Here is a 22,743-nt window from a genome sequence, read left to right on the forward strand (position 1 = left end):
TGCATCTGTTTTGGCACATCAGTCGCTTGGAGCGATGCCTCAGCTATGCTGAAATTATGGGGAAAAGCTGCATTATGGGTAAAACAAATATGGCTATTTGCATCCGAAACTGCACTCCAAACAAACACCTTGACACTGTTCTGCAGGTAAGGGGATGCTCACATACCACCATTTGTATGGCAGGAGAGGGAAACTATGCCCACCAGCAGGCCCGGACTGAGAATTAAAATAGGCCCTGGCATTTTAGGTACATAGAGGCTAGAGATGTCGCGAACTGTTCGCCGGCGAACTTGTTCGCGCGAACATCGGGTGTTCGCGCTCGCCGGAAGTTCGCGAACGTCGCGCGACGTTCGCCATTTTGGGTTCGCCATTGTTGGCGCTTTTTTTTGCCCTCTCACCCCAGACCAGCAGGTACATGGCAGCCAATCAGGAAGCTCTCCCCTGGACCACTCCCCTTCCCTATAAAAACCGAAGCCCTGCAGCGTTTTTTCACTCTGCCTGTGTGTGCTGAAGAGATAGTGTAGGGAGAGAGCTGCTGCCTGTTAGTGATTTCAGGGACAGTTGAAAGTTTGCTGGCTAGTAATCGTTTTGATACTGCTCTGTTATTGGAGGGACAGAAGTCTGCAGGGGTTTGAGGGACATTTAAGCTTAGGTAGCTTTGCTGGCTAGTAATCTACCTTCTACTGCAGTGCTCTGTATGTAGCTGCAGTGGGCAGCTGTCCTGCTTCTGATCTCATCTGCTGACTGCTGCAATAACAGTAGTCCTTGTAAGGACTGCTTTTATTTATTTTTTTGTTGTTTTACTACTACTACTACTACTACTACTATAAGAGCCCAGTGCTATTAGTCTAGCAGTGTTGGGGAGTGGGACTGGTGTGCTAATCTGCTGCTCCTAGTAGTTCAGCAGCCAAATGGCGAAAAATGACTATTTTCAGCATTTATATGGCATATTTTTTCTGGCAACTGTGCTTCAGTGGCTGCGTCCAAAAAAACTGGGCAAACAATGCCTACAAGGTCAACGTATGGCAGTTGTTTAAAGAGAACAGTAGATTACTAGCCAGCAAAGCTACCTAAGCTAAAATGTCCCTCAAATCCCTGCAGACTTCTGTCCCTCCAATACAGAGCAGTATCAAGCAGATTACTAGCCAGCAAACTTACTATCATCTGTCCCTGAAATCACTAACAGCTCTCCCCCTACACTATCTCTTCCAAGCACACACAGGCAGATTTTTCAGATACATTTTTGCCCTTGATCCCCCTCTGGCATGCCACTGTCCAGGTCGTTGCACCCTTTAAACAACTTTAAAATCATTTTTCTGGCCAGAAATGTCTTTTCTAGATGTTAAAGTTCGCCTTCCCATTGAAGTCTATGGGGTTCGCGAACCGTTCGCGAACCGCTCGCGTTTTTGCGCAAGTTCGCGAATATGTTCGCGAACTTTTTTTCCGACGTTCGCTACATCCCTAATAGAGGCCCAATCAGCCCACATAGAGGCCCAAACAGCCCCCACCAGCCCACTAAATACTGACTTTCTATGGCACCTTATAGCAGCCCCTCTGGCATTTGCCAGAACCCACAGATTGCCAGTCCGGGCCTGCCCACCAGTGTACCCCTGAGAGTAAGCAGCATATCTTTGTGCCCAATACTGAAGGTAAAATATTTGCAACTGGGGCTTCTTTAGACTTGTTTTTGTACTTTGTGCCTTGCCCCGTTGGTATGTCATGTGATCCTTGTACACAATAGTCCCAGAGTTTACACTGTACCTGGTGTTGAATGCGTTATTTTAACTGTATCAAGGAGGCAGTGGAACACAGAAAGAGACTCCATCTCCATCTAAAACCAGAAATTCCAACCGTGGCCCTCTACCACTTTAGTTTCTGTTTGTGCAGCTCCGCCCATTATGTAGGCGCTGTCACAATCGGCTCCCTAAATCCAGAACAAGTGCTAAGCTCCCTGGTCTCGGCTCCACTTCTGCCTGTAGCAGCCGCCTTTCACTTCGGGAGGAGCCCTCCACGAATCGGATTTTGGATGGAAGACCACAATTTAGGAGGAACCAAATGGAATAGCATGGTCAGACAGGCCGGGTCCATACAGGCAGAGTTTAAGCAAGGTCAGACAGGCTAGCAGGGCCGGAACTAGGGGTAGGCAGAAGAGGCAGCTGTCTAGGGCGCAACGATTGAGGGGCGCTGAGCAGCTGCCTCTTCTGCCAACCTCTGGACCGGACGCACCTTACACCCAGCTTGCCTGCTCCCCTTTCGATCACGCGCGCAACGTCAATGCGCACGCGCGTGTGTGACGTCACTGCGCATGCACATAAAATGTTGCAGCCCATAGCGCGCAATGTCACCAAGCCACAGGAGAAGGAGTCGGCGAGTGTCACTGTGCCACGATCCACAGGAGAAGGAGGGGGCGTGCTGGCCGGCTGGGTTGCCTAGGGCGCCTGGCCGGCATGGCCTGCCTCTGCAGGCTAGGATCAGGATTGGAGACTTCAGGGCAAGGATCAAAAACCGGAATCAAACAAGACACAATCACAAGGAATAAGCACCCAGGAACCAAACAAGTTAGACCTAACAACGGGCCACTCATTCAAATCCAAAGTCCCTTTAAATAGCTTTGAATTTCGCACGTAAAACGTCGGCAGTGCATGCCGCGTGCGCCATAGAGGAAACCAGCACCAAAGAAATCAGATGCACGCCGGTCACTAGACCACCAGGGTGAGTCCTTAATAAAATTAATGAAGCAGATTCACCATTTCGGATGTAGCTTAATGCTGACGTCTGGATCCCAGAGAGCACAAGCACATCGAACACTAAAAATATAACATAACAAGTCTAACAGAGAGAGAGTGCCGCCAACACCTGAGCTAAATATGGAGGGGTGAAGAATAGCTGTGCAATATGGAGAGACGTACAGAAAGGTATTCAGTAAATCATAAAGAACAGCAAAGGGCCTTGGTTGGAAGAAGAAAGGTGGGATGGGGGAAGAATTAAATTAGAGAGCAAATTAGAAAGAGGATAGTTCTCCAATCAGCCCTGAACCTTCGTCTTGCTACGGCCAATGAGCCTCCGCGATCTACAGATAATGTGGCCTGATATAGTCATCCAGACTGAGGACATCCCGCTCCAAACAACCTTGAATCTGTTCAAAATCGTTCAGCTCTTCAATGGGCCATTTTTGTAAATCATTTTCATCCAATGATCATATTGTCCAGTGTATGAAATCATATGTCAAATCGGCTCGCCTAAACTGGGTAACGACCTTGGCAAACCATTGTATGTTAAAGTGTATGACCAGCTTATCAAGGGTCGTAGTGAAAATTTTGAGCTATTTTTGCGTACTTCGACTAGGGAATAGTCCAAATTCAATTTGAATTTGAAAAAAATTTATCATGTACTGTCTCTTTAAAAATTCAACTTTGACCATTCGCCATCTAAAACCTGGCGAATTGCTGTTTTAGCCTATGGGGGACCCCCTAGAACTATTTGGAGTCAATTGGTGGACTTAAAAAAACTTTGATTCAAATTCGATCGAATGCGTTATTACTTCGATTCGTACGATTAGAATTCGAACAAAAACGGCCTATTCATCCGATTTTTTAAATAAATTTAAAAAATCCAAATTCAATACAGAATAGTCCAAATTCAATTCGAATTTGAAAAAAATTCAATAAACCGAATATCGAAATTTATCATGTGCTGTCTCTTTAAAAATTCGACTTTGACCATTCGCCATCTAAAACCTGGCGAATTGCTATTTTAGCCTATGGGGGACCTCCTAGAACTATTTGGAGTCAATTGGTGGACTTTGATTCGAATTCGATCAAATTCGTTATTACTTCGATTCGTACGATTAGAATTCGAACAAAAACGGCCTATTCACCCGCTTTTTTAAATACATTTCGGTTGTTCTTTTTTATCCAAATTTCTAGGTTTTTTTTAGTCGAAATTCGATCCTTGATAAATCTGCACCTGAGAAACCCATTTATCGAAGGTCACATTTCGGATTCCTGTGACTTTTTTTTAACTCTAATAAATTTGAATATAGGCGCAATTTGATTGGGAGGTTATTTAATGAAAATAAAAAATCTAAAACTCAAACGAATAGTACCGACCCCAAAACTTCGGATCAAATTCAACTAAACTCGAATTGAGTATTTACTCTGAAAAAAGGCTATGGGCGTCATTTTTGCGGCGAAACAATTCGCCCATCCCTAATTAACATCTTCAAATGGGTCACTGGACCTCTCCCATTGACTTCTACATGAACTCAGCAGGTTTTAGGTGGCGAATAGTTGAATTTGAATTGTTCCAAGGGTCAAGGTTTGATAAATCCTGATTTTCTAATTCAAATTTGAATCGAGTTTGGATTATTCCCAATTCTAATTTGAGAGTTTTGACCAAAATTTTTTTTTCGAAAATTCTAATTAGAATTTACAATTCTATTTACAAATCTGCCACTTCGAATTGAATGTTTTTCTAATGTGACTATCATTCCTAGTAACCCATGTGAACATATTCACCTTACTCCAAGTAGGGATGGCCGAATTTGACCCGTTTCGTCAAAAATTTGCTGATGCCCATGGGCGTTTCATAAATTTATTGTTGTGCGGCGAAATTTTTTTTTTTTGACGCACAACGCCATACAAGTCTATGGGCGTCATTTTCGCGGCAAAACAAGGGCTAAAAAATTCGCCCATCCCTAGCGGTAATATATACATCTGTTAATCCATCTTTTTGCCGCTGAATACCGGTGTATGATTAGTCACATGTTTTCAGAGAGTATCTGATATTGGGCACAGAATAGCAGGTGTGTGTAACAGCTACTGGGAGCTGTAGTTCAGCTAGTGAGTGGGAGATCACTGGTCCCAGAATTAAAGGACAAGGTATTACATTTATATACATAAAGCTCTTGATATGTACCACATGGCGGTCCAATAAAATAAACCATTGTACCTATTCTACCTCTTTTTGTACCATTTCTAAGACAGAATGACACCGCTGCACTGACTTTTCTCTACCGCTGCAGCAGAGAATCAAACAGAGATGAACAATGAGCGAACACAAAAGATAATGAAAAACTCAAGGTGATACAAAGAAAAGGGAACAAAGAGTGAGTTAAAATCAGCGTACGGAGGAGAAGGGGAAAGGATAGAGACAGGCAAAGCAGTGGGGAGGATTAAACAGCTGATGGGAGGGAAATACTAAGGGGGCTATTTACTAAATTCCGGATTAAAAAATCCAGAAAAATTTTTGTTTGTTTTTTTTAATAAAATCGGACTTTATTATTATTTATGATTTTTTTTTCGGAATTTATAATACCCCAAGGATAAAAAAGTCTGAATCAGAAAATCCGGCATCTCAGACCCGTCGAGGTTACATATAAGTCAATGGGAGACGTCCCGATGATTTTTTGATGTGCGCTGGGTTTTGTGCCATACCCCGAAGTTTTCGGAGTTTTTGGGCAAAAAAGCATAAGAAATCCCGCAATTTTTCCCGCAAAGCAAATTTTCGGGAAAATTTAATAGTAAATAACCATAAAAAACCTGAACGGATCTGATCAGAGTTTGTAGCAGAAAATGTTGAGATAAAATCGGACTTGAAACCATGTGGAAGAGCAAAAGAAAAGGTATAAGAAAAAGGACAGACAATGGAGTGTGAGAGATTTTGGGTGTATTCATTAGATATCCCTTGTAATACAGGTTATCCAGGGCTGTTCTGGATAAGGGGTCTTTCCGTAATTCAGCTTTCCATGTCCACGCCCGGATTTGTGGAGAGGCCACCAAGGCCCAGGCCTAGAGGATGTGCCGGAGATACAATAATTTTTTAAATTTCCCGTTGCAAATCCCCAGTGCTCATGTCCCGATGATGAAAATTTGTCCGAAAAAAGGGGAGGGAACAGGGGCGACGAATGGCAGTTGGCCTAGGGGTGCCCGCTATGTAAATCCGACCCTGTCTATACCTTATACCATTTAAACATTAAATAAACCCAATAGGCTGGTTTTGCTTCCAATAAGGGTTAATTATTTCTTAAGGTGGCCATAGATGTAGAGATCGGCTCGTTTGGAGATGTCGCCAAACGAGCGGTTCTCTCCCTGATATGCCCACATTAAAGTGGGCGATATCGGGCTGATCCGATTGTGGACCCTAGGGCCCAACAATCGGATCATAGTGGATCTGATACTGGCATTTGGATTGCGGGACCATATAGACCCATAGATGTGGCAGCGACGGGATTTTTTATCCTGCCCGATCGAGATCTGCCCGACTTTCAGGGGCGGAACTACCGGGGGAGCAGGGGGTGCCAGTTCCGGGTTTACGGAGGGGGGCGGGGGGCCCGGCTGCGCGTCCTGCGCCAGGGCCTGCCCCCCTCTAGTTCCGTTTCTGCCGACTTTCGTCCAGTAGCGTAACTAGAGGGGGCAGGGCCCTGTTGCGTGACGTGCAGATGGGCCCCGCCCCCTCCGTACGGCCCGCATTTTGAGTGGTGCACGGTCTGCCGGGGGGCCCTGAGGGGGTGTGGGCCCTGGCCCGCTCGCACCCCCTGCTCCCCCGGTAGTTCCGCCACTGCTTTAGTCCAGATATCGACCGGGGAAGCCCGTCGGAGGGCCCCACACACGAGCCAATAAGCTGCCGACTCATTCTGTCTGCAGCTTTTATCGGCCCGTGTATGGCGGCCTTTAGTTGGGATCAAGTACAAGATACTGTTTTTATTATTACAGAGAAAGAGGAAATAATTTGAAAAACATTTAATTATTTGATTACAATGGAGCCTGTGGGTCATTTGGAACTTTCTAGATTATGGGTTTTCTGGATAACGGATCCCACACCTGTACCAGTACATCTTGTCCTTGAGCTAAGGTCCATAGGACATGGCATCATTAGCCGAAACAAATTAATCGATTGCCATATCGAAATTCGAATTTTCTGGACAAATTTGCTGTTGTTTTAGTTGCACAATGATACGACTGCAAATTGTCAGCCCACCTGCCAGTGAATATGAGCAGAGATCTTGATGCAGCGAGCGAGTGCCCAACAGCACTGAATCATGGGAAGACCGAAGTCCATGGCACTGACGAGATGTCATTGTGCCTGAATTTTGCTACTTGGCAAGCAATTCCCAGGGAGCGTAAATGTAATTGGCAAAAGAGACAAGGGGAAAATGAAGTGCAGCAGTGACAGAGAGGGCAGATCAGAGTCAGCAAGAAAGAAGAGAAGGGAAGGAGATTATAGAGTGACACAGAGCAGAGAAGGAGCAGCGCAGAGATAATCAGAGGCCGCCAACTAGATGAAGACTGACAGAGGCGAGTTAAAGGCCACTGACCTCACACACAACACAGATTGGGCTTGTGGGGCCCCTTTATCAGCACTGGGAAACGAAAAAGGAAATTTATAGGGGGCTGCAGAAATAATGTTCATTTTTTAAGGTTCACGTGTAGCTGTGACTGCTCATTAAAGGCCAAGATTTTTGCTCTTTCATTTCTCTGTTGCTGCGTTGATGGGACTTTTTAATTAAAGGACAGCTGGTTTAAACAAAACATTAATGTATAGAAATATTGTGAAGTCACCCACCACCTTCTGGGGTAAATAATGTTAAAGGTGGTTCATCTTTAAAGAGGAAGTAAACCTTTAAAATAAGTGAATGTAGAATTGACGAGAGTGCTATTTTAAGCACTTTTGTCATTTACATTCATTATTTATTTTCTTTTTATTCCAAGATATTAAGGGATACATGTGCTGTTAATATGAATGAATTGTGTTACAACAGCGCCACCTGCTGGTCAGTTTCCCACCAGTCTGACCACCAAGTAGTCAAGGAAGTAGAAAGAAAGAGGCTGCTCTGATGTTCTTCTGCTTAGGAAAGATTTGAGAAAGGTTTCTAATTTTTATCTTAAAGGGATCCTGTCATCGGAAAACATGTTTTTTCAAAACGCATCAGTTAATAGAGCTACTCCAGCAGAATTCTGCACTACAATCCATTTCTCAAAAGAGCAAACAGATTTTTTTATATTCAATTTTGAAATCTGATGTGGAGCTAGACATTTTGTCAATGTCCCAGCTGCCCCCAGTCATGTGACTTGTGCCTGCACTTTAGGAGAGAAATGCTTTCTGGCAGGCTGCTGTTTTTCCTTCTCAATGTAACTGAATGTGTCTCAGTGGGACATGGGTTTTTACTATTGAGTGTTGTTCTTAGATCTACCAGGCTGCTGTTATCTTGTGTCAGGGAGCTGCTATCTGGTTACCTTCCCATTGTTCTTTTGTTTGGCTGCTGGGGGGGAAAGGGAGGGGGTGATATCACTCCAACTTGCAGTACAGCAGTAAAGAGTGATTGAAGTTTATCAGAGCATAAGTCACATGACTTGGGGCAGCTGGGAAATTGACAATATGTCTAGCCCCATGTCAGATTTCAAAATTGAATATAAAAAAATCTGTTTGCTCTTTTGAGAAATGGATTTCAGTGCAGAATTCTGCTGGAGCAGCACTATTAACTGATTCATTTTGAAAACATTTTTTTTCCAATGACAGTATCCCTTTAATCAGAAGAACATCAGAGCAGCCTCTTTCTTTCTCCTGACAACTTCCTTGACTACTTGGTGGTCAGACTGGTGGGAAACTGACCAGCAGGTGGCGCTGTTGTAACAAAATTCATTCATATTAACAGTATATGTATCCCTTAATATCTTGGAATGAAAAAAGAATAAATGTAAATTACAAAAGTGCTGAAAATAGCCTCCTCATCAATTCTACATTCACTTATTTTAAAGGTTTACTTAGCCTTTAAGTTAACTTTAGTAAGTTATAGAATGGACAATTCACCTTTTCTTTGGGGCGACTAATCTCCCCAAACTGCTTCCCCGTGTCTTCCACCTGCTTACGAGTAAACTTCGGGACTTCAGAAATCGAAGCACCGCGAGTGCATTGGCGGAGGCGTTTTTTCATTGACGCAGGCAGAAGACACGGGGAAGCAGTTCGGGGAGAAGAGAAGAGGCGATTAGTCACCGTGCGACTAAATCTCCCCAGGTGTGTCCTTACTCTTAAAGAGGCAGTATATGTCTATACATCTATTATCAACATGATCAGTAGAATAAATAGAACTTATGCTATCCCTGTAATCAACTGAGATAATGAGCCCTGTATAAACAACCCCCCATTTGTAGGAGGTTTATCTGTGCACTAGTCATCTGATAAATCTTCTCCTCCTTTTGCTTGCAGGAACCAGGAAGTTAAAAACTGAAAGTAATTCCAGCTTCCCTGTTTAGCTCAGAATATATCCATGCTCAGCACAAGCCCTATTTAGTGAGCTCATGTTGAACAAGGAGGTGCAATCTAAGGCTCTGCAAGCGAAAGCACTAGACCAATAATAAAGACAAACTGGATACTAGAGCAAGACATCAGGGAAAGAAAAAGCTAAGCAAGGGATTGCAAGAAAAACAAAGACAAGGCAGATGGGAAATGTATGGGCAAAACAGAAAAATTGGAGAAAATGAAAAAATAAACCATACCGTGTATCATACTAAGCCCACCGGCTGATCTGTTCAAGCGTTAATCGAACAGGAAAACACCATTGTTTTTAACGGGAATAATATCTTTGTTCTGTACATTTGATGCTCTTGATGTTGATAAATAGAGTGGATGAACAATAGCCGGAAAAGTGCTACAGATAAAACAGCCAATTTTATTCAAGGACAGGAAAACCAGCGGCCCCGGTACAATACAATGATCTGAGCACCCCCTTCTTCTCACAATAATCACCCCTCCAATTAAACAAAAGCCCAAGCTGTGCCTATATAATGGATTTCGTTAGCTGTCGTGTACCAGCTGAATCCCTCAGGCAACATTCTGCCACAAACAGGATCGTTCTTTTCCCATTGAAGTGAAATCTGTCTGCACCTTACGCGCCAGATGCTGCATAACCAATGGAAAAAGGGCCAGAAATATATGATCATTGCCCCACACCCCCACACAGATATTTAGTTGGATCAAACATCAGGTGATAAGGCAAAAGAGAAATCTGGAACAAGCCCTGAGCCACTTTGCCCCTGTTAAATTTTCGGTTGTTCACAAATTTGCAACATTAAGTTGATCCATTTCTCAGCAGCATCTCTGGAGTATTAGTAACTATTGTATCAAGTCTAACAGCTGCCTGTAATGAAACCCAGAGATTCTGCTTAGCAGGGACAAAGATAAGAAATGTATCCATTCAATTTATCAATTTAGAACAGTTTGGATGGGGGGGGTCGGCGACCCTCCCTCACAGAGCTGCTTTAGAAGGTTGAAAAATGACACTTTACACTTCAATATTAGTAAAAACGGTCACAAATAGGAAATAGAGAGTCTGGAAAAAGTCGTTATTTCTGGTGATCTATATTTAATATTAGTTATTAGTGATGGGGAAACAGCGGAAAATTTGCGAAACAGGTTAAAGTCAACAGGCGTCAAAATTATTTTGACGCGTGTCAATTTCGATGCCCAGGACAATATATATTGTCCAAATGCATCAATGGGTGCCCGAATAATTTTGACGCGCAAAATTTTTATACATCCAACTGTTCTGACACGCGGCCAAATTTTTTTCTCAAAAGTTTCCCGAATTTAATCGCCGGCGGTGAAATGCGGAAATTCGCCGCAAATTGGCGACTGCCGAATTTATTCGCCCATCACTATTAGTTCTGATATTCACCCCTCTTACTCATTAGGAAATATATGGACCATGGCTTTCAAGTAGCAGTCTGAACAAGAACTATTGCCCTTATACATATTCTATTGCCCAAATCATCGGCACAAACATCTGGTGGCTATAAAACTCGGACGTCTTTAGAAAAGAGGGCGCCATTGTCCTTTAATCCTGCCCTAACACCAACTCTGAACTCAGATCAAACTGCTCACAGGTCTTTTTTGATATCAACTTAAAAGCAATTTTCAGAGGACTGAAAGACGTATATATATATATCAGCAGAGCCATAAACCAGGGGCATCTCAGCATTCCAGCCTGCTCATCCATGCCTAATATACAGATTCCTGATACTTGGCCATCTAAAGGCATACATTCCTTAACCTGAAATAGGTATACAGGCGTGGGATCCATTATCCGGAAACCTGTAATCCAGAAAGCTCAGAATTATGGGAAGTCTGTCTCCCATAGGCACCATTGCTCCAAATAATCCAAATTTTTAAAAATGATTTCCTTTTTTCTCTGTAATAATAAAAACAGTTCCTTGTCGTTGATCCAGGCATTATTAAAGAGGTTGTTCACCTTTGAGTTAACTCTTAGGGGCCCATTTACTTAGTTCGAGGGAAGGAATAGAGGAAAAATAGTTCGAATTTCGAATGGCCGAATGTGGCTACTTCGACCATCGAATGGGCTACTTCGACCTTCGACAACGACCTTCGACTTCGATTCGAACTAAAAATCGTTCGACCATTCGATAGTCGAAGTACCGTCTATTTAAAAAATTGTTCGACCCCCTAGTTCGGCACCTAAAACCTTCTGAGGCCAATGTTAGCCTATGGGGAAGGTCCTTCGATCGATAGATTAAAATCCTTCGATCGAACGATTATTCCTTCGATCGTAGGAATAGCGGTAAATCCTTTGACTTCGATATTCGAAGTCGAAGGATTTTACTTCGACGGTCGAATATCGAGGGTTACTTAACCCTCGATATTCAACCCTAGGTAAAAATGCCCCTTAGTATGATGTAGAGAGTGATATTCTGAGACAATTTGCAATTGGTTTTTATTTCTTATTGTTTGTGGTTTTTGAGTGATTTAGCTTTTTATTCAATTTGGAATATCAGCAATTCCCCTAGCAACCATGCATTGATCTGAATAAGAGATTGAAATATGAATAGGAGAGGCCTGAATAGAACGATGAGTGAGAAAAAGTAGCGATATCTATAAATGTGCAGCCTTACAGAGCTTTTGTTTTTATATGGGGTCAGTGACCCCCATTTGAAAGCTGGAAAGAGTCAGGAGAAGAGGGCAAATAATTCAAAAACTATAAAAAATGAAGACCAATTGAAAAGTTGCTTAGAATTAGCCATTCAATAACATACTAAAAGTTAACTTAAAGGTGAACCACCACTTTAAAGGAGCTCCTTCCAAAACTTTTTTCAGTTCAGTTGTTTTCAGATTATTCCCCGGAAATAAAGGTTTTTTTTTTCAATTACTTTCCATTATTTATTTTTTTACTGTTTTTCCAAAATCTAAGTTTATAGTTGAATGTTGGTGTCTCTGGTGTTTGAGTCTGGCAGCTTAAGTAATTCAGACTCTAAACCGGTACAATTTTGCAACAATTAGCATCTCTGGAGTATCAGTAACTATTGTATCAAGTCTAACAGCTGCCTGTTATTCTGATCAAGATAAGAAACGTATCAATTTAGAATAGTTGACGGGGTCGGCGACCCCCTCCCTCCCAAAGCTGCTTTAGGAAGTGAAAAATTACACTTTTTAAACGTCAATATTAGAAAAACAGCGACACATAGAAATTGGAAAAAGTTGTTATTTCTGGTGATCTATCTGAAAACAACTAGTTGTTTGAAGGTGAACCACCCGTTTAACCCTTATTGGAAGCAAAACCAGCCTATTGGGTTTAGTTAATGTTTAAGGGGCCGATTCACCAAGGGTCGAATATCGAGGGTTAATTAACCCTCGATATTCGACTGGGAATGAAAATCCTTCGACTTTGAATATCGAAGTCGAAGGATTTTGCGCAAAAAGTTTGATCGAACGATTCTAAGGATTTTAATCCAACGATTGAAGGATTATCCTTCGACCAAAAAAACTTAGGTTTTAGATGGCGAACTATGGGGTGGAAGTTTTTTCTTAAAGAGACAGTACTTCGACTATCGAATAGTCGAATACTCGAATGATTTTTACTTCGAATCCTTCGATTCGAAGTCGTAGTCGAAGGTCGAAGTAGCCATTCGATGGTCGAAGTAGCCCAAAAAACACTTCGAAATTCGACGTTTTTTTACTTCGAATCCTTCACTCGAAGTTAGTGAATCGGCCCCTTAATGATTTTCTAGAAGATCTAAAGTATGACAATTCAAATTACAGAAAGATCCATTATCAAGAAAACCCCAGGTCCCGAGCATTTTGGATTACAGGTCCCATAGCTGTATAGGGATCTTTGGGGTGGATTTGGAATGTGGTTTAGCCACAATTGGGCATGGCCAATCAGAACACAGCAAGGCCTAAAATTCCTGTCTATTAAAGGATCTTCCATTTCTTTTCCCTCCCCTATTATAGAATGGCACTGGGCAGCCATGAGTGAAACAAAGGGTAAAGATTAGAATCATGGGTAGACTGGGTAGAGCTACATGGTGAATAAACTTCTCTCTTTGTTATTTTCCTATACGCAGACACACTGTATGAACTACGCCAGATGCCCTGTCATATTGAATCAGCCGCTGCTATAGACGTACTGTCCCTTTAAGACGTGGCACTTGACAGATGTCAGGAAGCGGAATAAAACTGCAATAATCAACTTGGCATGAAACAGCAGGAAAGAATGTTACCTTTGTGATTTGTACATTTACATGATGACATAAAATGACAGTTAAAGTGTGTGTCATTGGCTGACAGGTGTCACAACGGGTGCCCTCAGCCCAGGGCTTTTCTCTATAAGTGACATTCTGTGTTGTGCCGCATGTAGAACCTATAGAGGCAATAGAGGAATACATCAAATAATGAGGTAATAAATGAGCCTCATCTCTGCGCCGTTATTTCATCTTCTCTCTATCCGTCGTTCCTTTACCCTCCCCCATACACTTCAATTTATTATCCAGCCGCTGGTTCATGTCAGGAAATCTCGGAGGTCTTTGAAGCAAATGATGCTTTTCTGTAATGGGATTGCGCAACCTGTGGGACCTCTAGTTGCTGCTGAACTACAGCTCCCAGATCCCCTCTCACTATTGGGAGCCTCTGAGGCATTGGAAATAAATGAAAATATATCTATTGATAACCTCTGGCTGTTTGAGAATTCTGGGAAGTGTAATTCAACAATAACCCCAATTACCTTCTGCGCTTTTCTGCTCTAATGTTAGACCTCTTTAGTGGCCATATTTCCTTCTCCTGCCAACGATGTTACTGTTCCCTTGTTCCTCCTGGATTCCCGTCTGTTGTTGCTTTGCCTATTTCCAATGACTGACTCCCTTTGTTCTCTCTCTCCTCTGCCCTTAGGCTCCATGTGCCACAGACCATATTCCTACATATTCTTTATTGTCTGAGACTGGATGAGGAAGAGTATGATATTATTAAGAAATGATGCTTCTTAGCCGAATGGCATGTGGATTAGTCTTCCTCCTGCTGCCTTCCATTCCCCAAACGTGTGTGTGCCTTCCCTCTCCTCTACTCTAGCCACTGTTTCTCTACTCTTGCCACTGTTTCTCTACTCTTGCTACTGGCTTCTCTTCTCTTGCTACTGGTTTTTCTCTCCTCTGCTCTTGCCACTGGTTTATTTCTTTACTCTTGCTTCTCTCACTGCTGGGTTCTTCTCACCTCTCTCCTTTACCTACTGTGTTCTTTCTCCACTGCTCTAGCAATTGGCTCCTCTCCTTTTTTCCTTTCCTCTGTTCTTGCCACTCATTACTCTTCTAATGACTTCACTCTCTTCTACTCTCGCCACTGGCTTCTCTCACTTCTCTACTCTTGCTACTGGCTTCTCTCTCTCTACTGCCTTATTTGTCCTCTACTCCTTCCAGTTTTTTTCTCTCCTCTACCATTGCTACATGATTTTCTCTCTTCTACTCTACCTACCAGCTTTTCTCTTTTTTGCCTTTGGATTTTCTCTGTTCTGTTCTAGCTACTAACCTCTTTCTCCTCTACACTTACCCCTGGTTATTCTGCTTCTCCACTACTAAAATTTCTCTCTACTTTTTCTGCTGACCACTCTATACTCCTTCCTAATGGCTTCTTAGTACATCTACTTACTTGCTACAGTTTTATCTCCTCTGGTCATTCCATTAGCTTCTCCCTCTTCTAATCTTATCACTGGCTTCATTCTTCTCTACTCCTACCACTGCCTTTTGTCTCCACTACTCTTGCATCAGTCTCTGGCTTCAGTCTCCTCTCCAGTGGTTTTTCTCTCGTCTTCTCTTGCCACTGGCTTCTCTCTCCCCCACTCTCACTGCCAGCCTTGCTCTTGCTCTTGCAGGATCTGGGTTAGGTATCTGGGGACCTTGCTCTCTTTCTCTCTATGACGCCCTTTTTAAATTCATATTATCTCTTCTTGGATTTTGCAGATATATATAGAGATCAGAACTCTTTAGAGATCCTCAGATCTGAGACTGCAATTCTTAGCTCTCCTCTGAAAGAGCACTGGATGTAAGACACACAGGCCTCCTTCTTGTATCAGCCTAAATGCCCCCTTTCCATTGCCCCACCTGAAATTCCATTTTATCTACAATGAACAGAGGAGACAATCAGTAATATCAAAAAGCTCAGATAATATCTTGCCAATTGCCCTTAAACCTGCTCCAGACTGCCTCCCATTAGTCTGATCTGCTCTTTATGCAGCCTTTGATAAAGCACAGAAGGATGTTCCATGTATGTTTAAGGGAGGGGGTGACAAATAAAGTATTTATGGCTAATTATTCACCCTCTTTTTCCTTGAATTATTCTCCACATAATAATAATTAGCATAGTTTGTTATCTATCATCTACACGTCTTCTGTGGTGGATCTATTGATGACATAACTGTCAAAGCTCTATGTTCCAATCTTTCATCTATCTTTATTAATGCCCAATCTATGTATAATCTTTCTGTCTGACTGTCTGTGATAACTATCCAGCTCTCTTGCTTTAGCCATCTCTCATGAATCTCTATATCAATGATCTATCTACCCATCTATCTCTCTCTGATCTATTCTCTGTCTGTTTAACTATGTATGATCTATTTCTCATCTATCTTTCTAGCAGCCTCTCTCTCTCTCTCCATATATATATATATATGTGGGAGGGGCTTCCAGATTTTAAAGGGGAACTTAACCCCACTTGTTACTCACCACACGAAACTTGATTTTTATTAACAGGACACAGAGGGTAAACAGGCACACTTTACACACTCCAGTACACGCTTCTTCAAACACTTTCAGTTACCGACTAGTGGTCCGGTACATACTCCACCCGTATCCCCCCACTCTCCAATAGTGGCCCGATACCTTCTGGGTGATACCCCTCCACTCTTCCAGGTTAGGAACTTTTCCATCCAATTCCTGTCCAGAGACCCAGGTGTCCTTCCTACCTTGTCCTAAACTATCATTGATTCTCTTACTTACGGAGTGCCCGTAGGAAACTAATTCCACTTTCATCCTTGGTGGGGCCACAGCTGCCCTTACTAACTATCCTCACTATCTCGTGTACCTAGTGCTCGCTTTACTTAAAATCTCACTATCTTTCTTTTCCTATCTGTCAATGATGTCTCCACTCACCGACCAGCTGATGTTTCTTCAGCCAAGCCCTCCCATCAAGAAAGCTTACCTTGGGCGGGGCACCTCCTTTTACAGCCCTTCTGTGCTCTATAGTGGCCTCTAGTGTCTGGGGTAGAAATTACACTTAAACAATGAAAAAATCTACTGCCATCTGGTGGCGATTTACACAAATTACACCCAACAATTTTAAACACGCATACATTTTACATACATGCACATTTTTGTCACTCACAACATTTTCACATATCACTGTTTTCATCTGGTTCAACCTCTCCCATATATATTATATATAATTGTATCAAAGATCTATCCCTGCATGTCTATAACCTCATTACCTGTAGTCTATTCTCTCTTTCTCGCTCTGTCTCTCTGTTTATATAGCTGCACTCTAACCAGCAATTGAAGAATTATCTGATCATTATCCTACCTATTTATTTATTAACAAAACTATTATGTTCATAACATCGCACAATGATAATTAGAAGCTTGTTATTCCAATTACAAGTGCAATTTACACGGTGAAAGCGCGAATAACTGATGTGAAGGAGCGGGGGGTGGTGGTAATTAATATGGGTCGAATGATTTCTATAATGGGATTCATATCAGTATAAGGAAGAAGGGGTGGATTAAGGACTGCTGTTCTGGATCGCAGGAGACGGAATCCCTACTGGGTATCTGTATCGATCAGCCTGCAATTTGCCAGTCACTACACAGCGGGTCACTTTTTCCCCCACAGTTGATTTAGTCCTACGGCGAACGCCACTTATTCGGCCACTTGTGCTGAAGTGCGGGTGGGTGGCTATGCTCCTTTAAGCACTGTTTATTTTTAGCCAGTGGGTGTGTGAACGACAGCTCTCTACACGGATAGAATTTTCTGTTCAAACAGAATGTGAGCAAACTCACAAAGCCATAGGACGTCTCCGTCATTTACCTCGGGGATCTTCAACCTGTAGCTCTCCAGCTGTTGCTGAATTTACGCCTCCCAGCATGCTTTTGGCTGCCGACGGAGGCTGAGAGATTTAGTTCACTCAAAACTAAGCAGCCTCAAGTTGACTTTGGTTTATTTATTTATTATTATTATTATTATTATTATTATTATTATTTTGCTGAGTGTGTTCTAGGGCAGGAAAACACCAAAATATAACAATGTCTTTGTATAACAAAGGCACAAATATAAAGGTTTTCTTCAGCATAACTAGAACCTGAGCCGAACCTGTTCCTTGCCAGAGGGCTCATAATAACTAAACATAGTGTCATGCAACCAGAAATGTAAGTACTGTTGCTTAACCCCAGCCTCGGGGGCTTTAACAGGTCATTGTTATTAGGTACTCCAGCTTAATTAGGTCAAGGGATAGAAAAAATCTACTCGGGACTACAAATCCCAGTATCCTCCTGTCTGCTGAGGACTATCGCAGTTTAAACATTTTGACTAATACATTAGTTGAAGGCAAAGCTAAAATCTGGAATACTCTTGAGGCGTGAAGCTCTGATATAGGGGTAGTTAAATGGTGCCTTGTTAGAGCATAATCAGATTTACTAGCAGTTATAGTAGGAAACAGAAAAAGCTGAGATAGGGTTTACAGAATGAGTTATAAGGAATGCTGTATACAATGTCTAAGTGTAGCCATATGGATAGGAATCAGTGGCATATCTAGATGTTACTGGGCCACACAGCCAATTGATTTTAGGGCCCCCAACATAAATATTGCTCAATAATTAGGGTACCCCAGCAGCCGCAGGGTAGAGTCCTGCGTGGGTCCATTTTTTGGAACCCGTAACCAACCCGTACCCGCAACCTGCAATCCACAACCCGGACCCGCAACCTGCATTCTTACCCGCTAGGGCCCGCTACCCGACCCACAAGTACCTTATCCGCAACCCGGACCCGTGACCCGCTGACCATCAAGAATCAGGAAGTGCTGTCAATGTAAACCAGGAGTGACATCATCGGAAGAAGGCGTGATCAGAAAAAAGGAGTAAAAATCGCTATTGAGAAGACCCACGGGCTGACCCGCAAACCTGCAGAACCGCCAAACCGCGTCTATACCCTAACCCGGAACTTCTGCCCGGAACACACAGGGTACCGTAGGTTTTTGTGGGTAACCCGCGGGTACCCGACCCACTGCAGGACTCTACCGCAGGGTCTGCTTTCTCTGTAGTTACGTCCCTGATATACAATCCACCATTATCAATACATCAGGAAGCACATTTGCAGGTTCTGATCTATTATAGTAAAACCAATGAATATGCTCTAATAAGAAGAGAAGGCTATAGAAGAATACAGACACATTAAATAGAATTAATAAAATTAAAGAAAACCGTCCATACGTAGGGTTGCCACCTGGCCAGTGTTTTACCGGCCTGGCCTGTAAAAATTATGCTTGATGCCAATGTTTTTAATAGGAAAAAACTGCAAGAATATAGGAAGGCCAGTGTTTTTTTTCCAGAAAAGGTGGCAACTCTAACCATACGTGGTCTAGCAATGGCTGCCAACTCTGTTACTCTCAATGCACAAACAGCGCAAAAAATGTTCAAATGTTCTTATGTTAAGATGGTTGATCTAGGAGACTAAACATTTAGAGCAGCCCATTGGTCCTGAGTGGCAAAACCAGGCAATAGAGTCTGTTTGTCAACCCTGCTATTGTATATCTGATGCAACTACTTTTGTAATGCTATCGACAACTGCCTACGGCAGAGCAGTGTAGTGCACAGTATAAGAGAGAAAACTTCAGCCAAGAAATGGAAACCACATCAAAATCCCTCCAGCCCATGTATCCCACTTGCACTGAGCTTGCAATGCAGCATCCCTACACCTAATGCACTTTGAGAAACCAAACCCACCAGCTCAGTTCTTAAATAGGATTCTGGGAGTTGCAGTTGAGCACTGGCTTTAGTACTTAATGCTGGAGAATATTCAGAGCATTTGGTAGTATAGTTAAGGAGGATCCAGCCAAATTATCAAAGTGCTGAAAGTTGCTTTTAGCAAGAAATAAAGGGCCACAGGCTGGAAATATCTATGGCATGATCAGGCAACCACAGATGCAGCTGAACTGCAACTCCCTGCAACCCAAGGACAGCTGAAGGAAGTTCAACGGGACACCTATTTGGGTTAGTGGATGGGTGTTCTACAGGTACATGTTTTTCTCTAAATCAATTAAGCAGCTTGGTCATGCCTGACCCGTGCTAACTGTTGCACAGCTCTATCCATATGGTATATGAAGCGAAGGCTACAGATTGAGCACTCAGGCTTTGTGATAAAAGGGTTAACAGGAGGAAAAGCCTAAAATGATGGCATTGATAAACACTGTCCCTCTGTCTGTGCATATTAATCACTAGTAAGTGTAGAAGTAATTAAGCAAATCATTTCAGTTTTAGCAAATGTTTGTAGAGGATGTAACGACCTTCAATAACGCTCACTCTTATTGGTGCTTGGAAGGTCGTTTGTTATATATATCCGGTAACTGCTTCTGTACTTTACAAGCTGCTTTATTTCCCTCGTTGGAAATGTCTTATTGATTTCCAAATTCTTCCCCATTAAATCATTCTTTTTCATTATTTGATGCGCTCACAACCGATGCAATTACTCATTATGCTCAGTCATCAATGTATCTTGTATGGTGGACTAAATACAATCAACCTCTGGTACCTGGCCCAGTTCCTGCATACGATCCCGCTACTGTTCTTATTTTATCTATAGTTATATAATATGTCCTTGTGACACCACGGTTCTGAGTGGAGACTAGTCATTCCCATTGTCTGTGCACTATATATGCTCTCTCTTTAAATCCTCCTATTAGTCAGTATAGTCACCATATGACTGCCACAATATATAGTGTAATACAGACAGGTGACAGATAGAGAAAGGCACAAAGATAAAACATAGAAGAAAGGAAGGAAGGAAGGAAGGAAGGAAGGAAGGAAGGAAGGAAGGAAGGAAGGAAGGAAGAAAGGAAGGAAGGAAGGAAGGAAGGAAGTTGCCGTGAAAAGACCTGAAGTTATGTAAGGAGCCGTTGAAGTCCTGAAGCCACGAGTTCAGTTCTACTGAACCAATGTGTGTTTTCTTTTATTTTTTTTAACCCCTGGCCACCAATGTATTATTTTAATACTCTATAGGCAGGGCCACCAAAGTTTTTTTTAAAAAAAAAATATTCTCTGGGGCCCCAATGCTTTTTTTGTAACTTGTAAGGGGGGCCCTGGCGCCAACATTTTTTTTTAACTTATGAAGGGGGGCCTGACCACCAATGATTTTTTTAAAAAACTTTTATGGGGTGCCCTTGCACCAGTGTTTTTTTATTTATAACTTATAGGGGGGCCCTGGTCACCAAATATTTTTTTTTAACTTGTAGAGGGGCCATGACCACCACTTTTAAAAAAAAAAAAAAATTTATGGGGGGCAGTGGTGCTACAGGTTTTTTTTTAACTTATAGGGGGCCCTGACCATCAATGGCTTTTTATAACTGTTACCGTTGTTAGCGCTGATGTCTATGTGGTCTTTTAACTGTGGTAGGATCTTGGGTGGGGCTTGGGGGATGGGGTCGGCGGAGCCCAGGGGGCCACAAAAATGTTGTTGTACGGGGCCCCATGCAGCTGTACAATGAATGCTTAGGAGCAGGTTATACTAGGGAAATATGAACAATAAAAATGAGCATGGGTGGCATTGATGTATGAAGTACAAGAGGGCCAACTGAGGCCAAGAGCTGTAAGAGACAGATTAAGAGGTGAGAAGTCAGAAGCAGATGGCAGGAATGGGCAACAATGAGGAAAAGTGCACAGAAGATATGGCCAGAAGTGTAAGAGTAAAGGATAATAATATGACTGCCAGACAGACAGTGATGAAGGGAAGAAATGACTGAAATATGTTGTGCTGAATGTTATGTCACAAAGCAGGTTGAGTGGAAATGAAAACTGCAGAGGAATGTTCACAGTGGCAGGTGGAAAGAACAGGGAGGAAGAGAGAATTTGAGGGCTGAAGGCTGGTGGAACCCAGAAGAAACAGGGAAATAGAAGATAAGAGAGCAGCAGCTGCACTGAGAAGACGTAGCAAAAGGCAAAGTCCGCTCATTACTCCTGTAACCTTAGGTGTCACTCTATTGCCCCTATAATTCTGCTGAGAAGTCACTGAGCCTCGTGGCACAAATTCGCTGGCCAGTCTGGGACAGAGGCAGTTGCACCTGGGCAAGCAGAAGGTGTGGTCACAAGACTCTCCCTCGGCAAAGCAAAATATTTCCGGTTTAGAGAATGGGGTTACATTAAGCCTAAGGTTAATGCACGTTCTACCTACTGACCTGTGTTACCCTGCAGCAAGAATGCCTGCTACTCCCCCTGCTACTCACCCTACTGCTCACCCTACTGCTCACCCTGCTACTCACCCTGCTACTCACCCTGCCTGCACCCTGCCTGCACCCTGCCTGCACCCTTCCACATAACCACACACACCTGTGCAGCAAATACTATGCAAAGTAGCTGCTTCTTCTGCATTTCAACTGGTGTCAAAGCAATGACTACATCAGAAAGCCAAGTGCTGGTGCCAGGGATATTTATCTAGCAAATAAATGCCAGGCAAGTAGCAATCCTCTTGTGGTGCCCAGTGCAAGGACAAAGCTCTGTGCCCAGTTGCAGGCAGAGACAGTAAAGACTCTTCTTACCTTTGGTGTTGGAAGCCTCTTGGTTAATGTGCATCTTCCTGACTGCCTCTGCTCCTCCGCTGATCCCTTTTACTCTTGTCCCTTCCCCTTTGTACTTCACAACAATAAAAACACACACAAAAGCCTGCAAGGTGGTTTGAGGTCGAGGGGTGGGGAAGGGCTGAGCTGCCACTTGTGGGGGTCCCGTGTCCTTCTCTCCAGTGACCAGAACCCTTGGAAAGAGAAGAGATGGTGAGGCTTCAGGTGGCTCCTGTGTGCAGCTCAGAGTGTCAATGAATGAGGATCTTTAGTCAGGAGCCTGCCCCTCTCCCTATGTGTCTCTGCTTCCCTGTGCATCGTCTCTTTCACATCCCCGTGCTGCTGGCTACTGGCTGAAATTGAAACTGCACTCGCTTAGAAACTGAGATCACGGCAATTGCTATTCCCTGACACCTGGACAACAGACGGCCAACAATAGTAGCATCGAATTTGTCCTGTTTCACCAAAAAATTAACAAATTGTGAAAAATTCACAAAATGCATTGAAGTCAACGGGCGTCAAAATAATTTTAATGCGCATCAATTTCTACACCCGCGCCTATTTTGTCCAAATGCATTAAAGTCAATGGGCGTCCGAATAATTTCGACGCATGTCAATTTTTATGCCTGTTCTGATGCAAGCCGACATTTTTTTGACGC

General features: G+C 42.9%; 1 protein-coding gene across 5 annotated transcripts in view; it reads right to left on the reverse strand.

Moving 5' to 3' along the window:
• The window catches only part of LOC108714932 (synaptotagmin-7), a 230,659-nt gene extending 208,293 nt beyond the window's left edge, over positions 1-22,366 (reverse strand). For 2 of the 5 annotated variants that reach the window (XM_041560872.1, XM_041560871.1), the window contains exon 1: positions 22,067-22,366. In XM_041560872.1, coding sequence (XP_041416806.1) covers positions 22,067-22,100 — 34 coding nt within the window. In that variant the 5' untranslated portion in view covers positions 22,101-22,366. The remainder of the gene's footprint in view (positions 1-22,066) is intronic. The other 3 variants (XM_041560873.1, XM_041560875.1, XM_041560876.1) reach the window with 2 other exon arrangements.
• Between the last annotated feature and the right edge of the window lie 377 nt (positions 22,367-22,743).

This window comes from Xenopus laevis, chromosome 4S, assembly GCF_017654675.1.
Source record: "Xenopus laevis strain J_2021 chromosome 4S, Xenopus_laevis_v10.1, whole genome shotgun sequence".
Taxonomy (NCBI): Eukaryota; Metazoa; Chordata; class Amphibia; order Anura; family Pipidae; genus Xenopus; species Xenopus laevis.